This window comes from Arachis ipaensis, chromosome B3, assembly GCF_059453495.1.
Source record: "Arachis ipaensis isolate K30076 ecotype BB chromosome B3, ASM5945349v1, whole genome shotgun sequence".
In the NCBI taxonomy this organism is placed as follows: domain Eukaryota; kingdom Viridiplantae; phylum Streptophyta; class Magnoliopsida; order Fabales; family Fabaceae; genus Arachis; species Arachis ipaensis.
The window spans coordinates 32,735,529-32,745,937 of record NC_142438.1 but is presented as its reverse complement, the minus strand read 5'-3'; the positions used below and the strand labels follow the sequence as shown (position 1 = coordinate 32,745,937).

At 31.9% G+C, this 10,409-nt stretch overlaps 1 protein-coding gene across 1 annotated transcript; it reads right to left on the bottom strand.

Annotated features, from left to right (window-relative positions):
* Positions 1-264: 264 nt before the first annotated feature.
* LOC107632906 (peroxiredoxin-2E, chloroplastic-like) lies at positions 265-777 on the bottom strand. Its single transcript, XM_016336543.1, has 2 exons — positions 758-777; positions 265-619 (listed from the first exon to the last, which is right to left on the bottom strand). The coding sequence occupies exons 1-2, from the start codon at positions 775-777 to the stop codon at positions 265-267; spliced, it is 375 nt and encodes a 124-aa protein (XP_016192029.1).
* Between the last annotated feature and the right edge of the window lie 9,632 nt (positions 778-10,409).

Genomic DNA, 10,409 nt, shown 5'->3' with positions numbered 1-10,409 from the left:
ATTTTAAATTTTAAAAAATTAGGATTAACAATTAAACGTTTAAATACGTACAGTTACTCAACATCTCATCAAAATTTCACACCCATTGGTGTCTGACGTTGACGCTGCAGCAATCCCCGACCGACCGTACTACTGCTGCCGCGTGGTTCTAGCCACCCAAAACCGCACGTGGTCTCTCCGTTGGCGTATTGGATCCCTCGGCAGGTCCTTCTTTTCTTTCCCGTCGCCGCGGCCACTTTCGGTTACCGCGCAACTAGCAACCGTTCAAAGCTGCACCCCTTGGATCTTGGTAGCCGCGCTCAGATTCAACTCGCACCCAATGGCCTTCGTGAACGTTCCGTTACCGTCAGAAAGTAACAGAACTTCGTCGTTGACTTTCAGGAGGTCTTTTTTCCACACCTTCATCACGAATGCGTCGCATGCGATTCTGTCCACGCCTTTCGCCTTCAGCTTCGCTAACTGTTGAACGTGCTTCTGCAAGCAGGTTGGTGTGAAGGCTCCCGGGACTACAAAAATGATGGCTTTTTTGCCCTTCGTTAGGTCGGAGATGATGGTGGTTTGAACCTCGCCGGTGTCATCTAGGTAGGAGAAGGTCGCTTCCGGAAAATTTGAGATAGATCTAAACCCAACAAACAATCATTCAGATACCTATTAAAATAAACATCCGACTACCTAATGAAATGAACATCTAGCATTTGTTAATTATATATACTTAAACTAACCATTCTCTTAAGAATTACAATAACCATCTGCCAACCTATTGAGCTGAACATCCATCAATGGGCACATGTGGGGAAGACGTGGGTGCGGCTGGGGGGTTGCAGGGTTAAAATTTGAAATTTAAAATTGGAGAATTTGAAATTTTAATTTGAAATTTAATGGTTATTTTATCGTATATTTTGGAAAATTTGGTAGTAGGTAGAAAATAGTTAAAATTTGAAAATAAAGGTAAAAGTTTTTTGTTATTAGAATTTAGAAGATTTTTTTATTTTTTAATCCACCGTGGGCCAATAAATCAGCCCATTATATATATTGTCAAGATTTTTCATTGTCTCCCTAGCAGAGTTCTTTATAAATTTTGGCTGGAGTGCTTCAACTTTTAAAATATAAATCACAATTCTAAAAAAAAAATACAAATCACAATAAAATTCTGATTAAAAAAAAACACAATAAGGATAAAAAATAAAAAGTACGTAACATTTTTGATACTTTGAAAACGTGTATGGTAAAAAAGTTGACATTCAAAAACGTTAATAAAATGAAAATATCATAAATTAAAACAATATTTTCCATCTTCACCACAAATTTTTGTAATACAAACATCCAATAATCATTATTATTATTATTAATCAATTAAACATAGGGGTGTGCCTTTTCTAGAGGCATTGACAGTGTTTTCGACACTTTATTTAGTGTGTGCTATGTTTTAATTGTTATTTTTTTAAGTTAATTATTATTATTTGACTGTTTATGCTTCAAACATTTAACATTGGTTGCAAAAGCTTTTAACCTTATTACCTTTCACTTCAAAGCAAATATACAGATGAGAATGTCTTAAAATTTCATATTTTTGATGAAATAAAATAAACCCATTTTTTGTACTTGATTTGATTTTAAAATGTTAATGAAAGGATTAAAGGTGTGATAAAACTAGCAAAAGCAAATAAAATATACATACATAATTTTAAGAATTTGAAGTTGATAAAATTATATAAGCATAGATTAGTATGCATGCATTATTTTCCTAATTTTCTTTTTGTGTTTTGATTTAATTTTCAATTACTTTGATTATAATAACTAACTGCTGCTGATGGAGAATGTGAGCCAAGAAGAAAAATTATTATTGATTTATTTTATTATTTTTTTAGGTGAACATTTATTTTATTATTAACAATATGATAATAATTGTGCATGTTTCTTTTTTTTTTTTTTGGGTCAGTGGATTGGATAACTCCCAATTCTAGGTACTCCAATGGATTGGACAACCCCCAATCCGAGGTACACAATACACACCCACACACTCCTCACATACTTACCAATTTTTTTCTTCTCGGTTGCAGCTGGTAGGACTCGAACCCGAGACCTTTGAGATGGGGAGGGGGTGGAATGCCGTGTGAGTTATGGCTCATTAGTTGCATGTTTTTTTTTTTCTTTTTTTTTTTCGGAATGGTACAGGTTTTATGAATAGAATAAAACGTGGGAGGCCTACTTACTGCACAATTCCGTTCGCTTTATCTATAACAATATATAATGAGAAAACCCATTTTGGTGTCCAAATTTTTTTTCCATTTTTATCCTTCCTAATAATTTACTCCCAGTTACAGAATTTCCACTACTTCATTTTCATTCACGTTCACCTCAATATAACTTCTATAATTATTTCATTAATAGGATACCAGTTTCTCCCGTTAATTTCTCTCACATAACGTTACTGCATAATACTCCATTAGTACAGGTCAGTTACAGAATTTTCACTACTTCATTTTCATCTATAATAACTAATAGGATACTAGTTTCTCCTCTTAATCTCTCTCACTTCACATTACTGGTTACTCCATAATAGAGAAAATTTTCTTCATTTCTCCTCCATCTTCTCCTGCATCCTTCTCACTTCACCTAAATATAACGTAAAACGTGCCAGTTACCGAGAGAGTATTAGACGAGGAAAACAAATCGATACATCAAGAGGACCAACTAACATGACAACACCATTACAAGATATCACAAATATACCCGCTCAACAATACTCTGTATCAGGTACTCTACCTTATACTTCCCATTAATAAATTTATGTTGTTAATTTATCATTTAATATGAATTATTTTTTACGATATATCTATGTTACGAGACTCTTAGTACCAATTATGTATAATTTATTTCTTGAGTGTACCCTTAAATTATCAAATTACATTATTTTCATCTTAATAATAAATTTTCTACATATACAGATACTCACAATAACAGTGGAGCTGGTTCAAATAATATACCGAACGGTCCAAATATGGGTAGGAATCCTATATATTTATATTTATTTAATTAATAATAATTTATTTTTTCTTAAATTTTGATTCAATAAATCTTTTATTACTGGCCTAAATAATATTATTATAGATATTATTATATTGTCTGTACAGAATTATAATCTCAATTATTAAATAATTTAATAAATTTTAATATAATATTATACAGATATAAAATTTTTATAACTGTATTATTATAAGAAAAATATATATGTTCAATGTTTAATAATATATTTGTTATTAAATTTTTTGACTCTATAACAAAAAAACGTAGTAGATAATTCTGGTATATATTTTTTAATCTTTTTTCTACAATTTAATTTACCATTTAATTTGAATTATTTTTACAATATCTCTATGTTAATGTACTCTTAGTACTATTTATCTGTAATTTATCTATCGAATGTACTTTTAAAATACATTATTGTCGTTCCAATAATATGATTACTATTATTCAGATATTCATAATAATAGTGGTCCAATTAATATCTAATAGAATTTTACATTTCATATCTTTTTTAATATTCTACAATTCTTTTAAACGTTTTATTTAATATACAAAAAAGATTTAAATACTTTTAATAAATATATATAACATTATAAAAAATAAATGATAATTTCTTCACTTAATAAATTTATTATATGATTACACTTGAATCATTTTTCAAATGGTAACTTTTTACTGCCTATCATATATTTGTATTTTTCGGTCACTATCTATTTTTTTTAGTTATTCAGAATTTGAATAATTATGATATTAATGGGTATTCTACGTATTCTATTACTTCCAATCAATTTAATTTTGTATGATTTGTTTCTTATAAAGTAACCTCTCAATTACCGCTGATACTGTACAAACTTAATTCAATGAATAATTTTATAATTTTGTTAATGTGTTCTTTTTACATTCTATCAGAAATTTATGGAAATAGATCTGATCAAAACAGTAGACGTGAAAAAAAATATAACTGGTTAGTATTCTACTTTTTTTTTCTTTATATATTTAGTATTGTGACATAATTTTAATAGGTAAATAAATTTATAAAAAAATTATTATTTTATCCTTATATGTTAGCATATTAATATATTCATAGTAAACATTAAGTGTGAGTATAATTGATGTTAAAAATTTTATTTATTTAAGATCATTACAAGAACCAATTATAAAAAAAGAGTGCCAATGCCTAACAAAAAAAATTAAAATCTATACACAAAAAATTTTATAAAAACCAATATAATACTTAAAATATTTATTTGCCAATTAAAATGAAAAATATGTAAACTTTAGCGAAAATAAAAAATAGTTAATTTAAAAAATTTTATATTTTGTTGAATCATTTTGTTATAATTTACACAAATATGACAAAATAAAATAATTAAATAAAATGTTAAAAAATTTATTTATTTAAGATCATTATAAGAACCAATTACAAAAAAAGATCGCCAGTGCCTATAAAAAAAATTAAAATCTATATACAAAAAATTTTATAAAAACCAAAATAATACTTAAAATATTTATTTGCCAATGAAAAATATGTAAACTTTAACGAAAACAAAAAAAAATAGTTAATTTAAAAAAATTTATATTTTGTTGAATCATTTTGTTATAATTCATACAAATAAGACAAAATAAAATAATTAAATAAAATAAATAGTAAAAATTAAAATGATAACTCTAGGCTAAAGCATACAAAATAAAAATTATTAGAAGTAATAGAACAAATAAAATATGAACCAATATTATCGTTATGTATTGTATTATTTCGACTAGTAATATCTAAACATTTAAAAAACATGAAACAAAACATACAAACTAAAAAATTTAGCCAAAGGCAAAAATCGTCATACCCTGTAACACCCTAACTACCAAAGCTCACGCTTCCGGCTGCGCAACTCTGATAGCTCAGACATTACGACGACTCTTATACTATTTAATACTAAAATATGAGCCTGTTTAAAACATTAAATCGTAATACCGCTCCCAAAAATACTTTCGTTTGATAACGTACATCCATAAATACCAAACAACTTACAAAAGCTCATAAAGAGTACATCGACACACATTCCTATCCCTCTTACAGAATATCTCAAGATAAAGGCGAGGGTACAAAAAAAATAATAATCTAAAGCAATACAGAGCATTTCAACAACAACTAAATAAACTCTGTGACTTCTGCGCCCATATCATGAAAGGGGAAAAATGTAGGGGGTGAGAACATCATCCTCGAAAGGGTTCTCAGTAGAGGATTTTTGGGAATTACTGTAATTGTAAGATTCAGAAATTTTAAAAAAAATCTTATTAAGAACTAATTTTGATTTATTTATTCATTACATACCTTAACCTCAGAAATTATTTTATTAAGGATAATTAAAGCAAATTTTGATTAATTGAGTTTAAAGTAATTTAAGGTTTTATTTGATTTTATAATTATCGAATTATTTTCTATATTTAAATAATAAAGTTTAACAAATTGATAGTTAAATGATACTTTTAAGTAATTTTAAGGGATTAAATTGGATTTCAAATTAATACGATATACTCTAATTTTATTAAAATTATCATCAAATTCCAATTTAATCCCAAATTCTCAAATCAAACTCTAACTAAACAAAATCCTAATTTTTCTACCTTAATAAGATAACGGATACCAAAATTGTTTTCTTTTGTATATTTATATAAATTTTAACTAAATAAATATCTAATATAAATATTATATGCTATGTGTATTAAACAAAAAGACTACTAACCTTTAAACTGTTAAAGAGAAAATAAAGATTAATAAACTATTAAACCATGATTCACTATGCATGCTTCTTTTGAATACCAATTCTCTTCTTTGACCTCATCATTAATTTTCTTTCTTTTCCTTGCTTATTGTTACCAGCCGCCACTAACCCCTTTTTCCCAAAACTCAATTACTATCAGCTTCAGAAAAAAAATTAAAGAAAGAAAAAAAAAAGAGAAAAGAAAGGGAAGAGAGGGGAAGGGAGATGCAGGAAAGGGAGAAGGAGGAAGGAGAGGAAGGCGGCGTGGTGGGTGTATCACCGCCACCGCCGCCGCCGCTATTGGCAAGGGAGAAGGAGATCTGAGAGGAAGAGGGTGCCGGGATGAGGGAGCTGTAACAGAAAGAGAGATCCGCGAGAAGAGGAGGAAGAAGACCACACCTAACCACGTTCAGTCCGCCGACGCGCCGCCACTGCACAGCGTTGCCGCCATACCTTTGTTGCTATCGAACGCCGTCAAGCACGAAGGGAGCCAGACACCGCGGGGAAGAAGTTGCTCGTCGCGTCATAGTCACCGTCGCTGGGGTTGTGAATCGCCGCTGTGAACCGCGCGAGAGCCAGTGGAGGAGGGAGCCTCTGCTGCGTCACCGCCGAGCTTCCATCAGCGCCGAACCGCCATGCTGTCGCCGCTATCGTTCAGACTATCGGAGACCGTTATCGAGCTCCTCGTTGCTGGGAGTTACCGTCGGAGCGTCACCGGAGCTGCGGCTGCCCCACCGCTGCCTCTGCTGCCGAAAACCACCGCTTCTCTGAATCCTCTATTGGTAAGCTCTAACCTTGCCTCAGCTTCTTTATTCGTTAAATTCTCCATTCCCATGAGAGTTATTGCTGAGGCTGTTTATGATAGGGACCGCCGTTCTTACCACCGCTGATGAAGCCCATCGGAGTTGCTCGAAGGTTATTGCCACTCTATTTGGTTCTATTGGAAGATGCACTGTTGCGGGTGTGGTTGCCGAAAACTGCCGCCAGAACCGGTGCCTTCTTGGTAAACTCTAGCCCTGTTCTGGTTTTCCTTCATTGCCGGTCAAAATCCTGGTTACTATAAGAGTTGTTGCCGAAGTTGTTTATGCCAGGGATTGTTTATCGCGAGTTGCTCTGTTGTATGTCGCCGTCGGAGCCACCATTCCACTGCTGCCGTCTTTGCTCGGAGCAGTTTGTTGTAGCAAGTATTGTTGTCGTTGCGGCTGCTCGGTTAGTCGCTCCTCTTTAGTACGGTAAGCTATTCCTTATTTCAATTTCGAACTTTGTCAGTCGTTGTTCCACTATATATTAAGATTCTGCGACGTTAATGTTTTAGGATCGAGATCCGGTTGCTGTACGTTGGTGAATTTAAGTTACTGCTGTGGGTGCGGATACCATGGAGCTGCGGTTGCGGCTGTTACCAATGTCGGGCCGAGAGGAAAAGAGTTCCGGTGACGTGTTTAGTTTATAGTCTCAGCTAATTGAGGTAGGGTTTTTCTTAAATTCTATTTTATATTACAAAGTTGTTATAAATAGATATTGACGCAGAGAGATATACTTTTGTGATTATATTTGTCTTGTGAATGTGATGGTTTGTTAGACTGAATTATTGGTTGCTTGATTGCTTGAGTGAAGTACGGTTGTTGACAAGAAATGGGTTTGAAAAGTTATTTACTTAATTATTAAGAAAAATGGTTTTTTCTTGGTTTGGAGTTAAAGCGGTTTGGTTTTGAGTCGGTTTGATTTTATAAATGATTTAATACTTGAGCTGGTTTGATTTTAAAAGGAGTTTTATTATTGGAATTGGTCTGATTTGAGAATAATTTGATATTGGAGCTGGTTCAACTCTGGAAAATGTTTGGAATTTGAAAATGGTTGAGAAAAGGTTTGAGAAATGTTTGGGTGGGACCCGAAAAGGGTGGCAGTGTCCGAGTTTTAGAGGAGATGCTGCCGAAATTTTATAAAATTGAAAGCTTTGCCTGAAGTGATGATTTAAAAAGATTTAGTTTTTGAACGTTATATGTTTTAAGATTGATTTATTTAGAAAAGAAAGAATTATATTTTGAATTGAGATTGTTGATTAACGGAAAGAAGGATGATGAGGATTGATTTGAAATATGATTTTTGAATGAATTTGGAAATGGGATATGGATTGACGAATGATGATGATATTGAGAATGGCTTAGATGTTGATGAATGATGAATGAATTATTTATATGGCTTATGAATTTGAAATATCTGAGATACGAGGTTCCCTGGATTAAGTGCCGTGGCTTGCCACCACGTGTACCAGGTTGAAAACTCGATACTCTGTTGACCCTATGACGTAAGTGTGACCGGGCACTATATAAATTCCCGGGAATGATACCCCCATTGAGTAATATTGATTATTTGAGAAAAAGCTATGCATAGACTCTTGGGGATGCACGTCGGGGGACGGTCTAAGGACAATTCAGACTTGTCGGGTTGGCTGGATAACCGACAGATGAGCCTCATCAGCCATAGGACAGGCATGCATCATATGCATTTGTATGCTTTGCTTGGGTTTGAACTTGTTTTGGTTTGCCTAATTGCTAAATTGTTCTTAACTGCTACTTGAACTATTTGCTGTAACTGCTACCTACTTGTGCTTTCCTTGTCTGTCTTGCCTGTGTTTGTTCTGGCGTGCTACATTTGAGAATGATCTTGGATGCTGAATTAATGATTGTGTTGTTTGATTGCATGGTTGATTTCTGATTGAGATTTTCTTATAAGAAAGGAAAGATTTTGGATTTCTGAAAGATTAAACATTGTTTCTTTGAAAAGGGTTTTGAACGATTTCCTATTGGTTTTAAAAGATTCATAAGGCAATGATAATTACTGAGCTTGAAAACAATTTCTTATTAAATATCTTCTTATAACAACTTTGAAACTCCGTAGTGAGACCGTGTGGTTAGGTTCTCACCCCCCTACAGCTTCACCTTTTCAGGAACCAGAAGTGATATACTGCGTTTGGTTTATAAGATGTATTAATTAGATTATTTTCTTCCCTCGCCTTTGTTATTACGAGTTTATAAGAGGGATAGGAATTGTATGTTTTATATGTATATTATATTATGAGTTATTATGTAAGGAGTCTTGTATATGAATCTATGCCTGTTTGTATTTTTCTTAAGATAAAGTGTTTAATTTCGGTTTTTCTAAGAAATCAGTGATACAGTGTTGAGTCACAGGCTCCTATTTTAGTATTTAGTATGTAAAGTAGTCGTAATACTTCTTGCTATCAGAGTAGCGCAGCCGGAAGCGTGACTTCTGATAGTGAAGGTGTTACTTTATGGTATCAGAGCGGTCTTTCCTGTAGAGCCTTGGGAATGGACTGATTATGCTTCAATTGTATACTCTGAGAGTTTGTCATGTAGTAGGTCTTGTTTGAATAACGAGAATTAGAGCTTATGCACATGACGGTTTATTGATTAATGCCATTAGTCTTGCATTGCATTATTCCTGGTATTAAGTTTGGCCGGCTTAACACTAGTGAATTATGTATATGTAAGCACTAATGGGTTATCATAGATGATATGCGAGTCATAGATAACGCGAGTCGCGGGTTTTGGGAACGTTAGAAACTAAGTTCTAGAGATTAGTTCTGTTTTGACGTATAATCTTTGCTCGTGCTTGATGTTATTTTCTTTATCAATTGTATTGGAATCTCTAGTTCTTGATTTCTTTTTGGAATGTGTTTTGGATATGTTTCTACCATGTCTTGTCGTTCATATATATATATCTTTGTTTGATTATGTTCCTAATTGTTGCTCGAATCTTTAAGGAACATTTAACCTTAACACTATTCATAAATTTGGTATTTGTTGATTTGATCTCGAATTAGTTTTGCTGCAACGTATAATCCTTGATTCTTAAATCATTAGAAATCCTAAGAGTCGCGATTCGTAGTAAACTAATTATGCGATTTAGTTCTCCTGTTTCGTGTTTTGCAACTATTGTGTATCCTGCTCGGATTACAATCTTTGGTTTTGTGTTTCTTCGTAAAAATGATAAAAACTTACCTTGTTTTAATAAAATGTATCAATTCTAGTAGTTTTCTTCTACAACTCTTACCTTGGAATCTCTTTTGAAAATAGTTCCATTTTGGTTCTTTTTCTGTTTGATTCTGATTGTAACCATTATTTGAATTTTGAATACGACAACCTTTGATTTTATAAGTATTTTCCTATAAAGAATAAATAATTTCCTTATATAGTTACCACATGCTTTTATCTAAAAGTACTACTTAGTCTTTATTTATCTTTACAAGAATACTTTACCTTAGATTTTTTCATTTGAACATAATTTGATTCTTTTGCAACATTATTCAAATTTTTATGCATATACATATATATTTACTTAATTATGTATCTACGAACTCTTCAAATTTTCTAAAGCAAGATTTCTATTTTCATTTCAGTTAATTTTCATTTAATAAACTTCACACAAATCATTTTAATTTGAATTTGATATAGTATAATATAATATTTACCTTTGTTTAGTTTTTTTTGAAAAATATTGTATTTATATACTTTCCTTAAAAAAAAAAAAAAAGAGATGAACCAATTTCCTTAGATTCAATTTGAAGTTGTTCTAAATTGTTGTACTCTCTTTCCTATTATT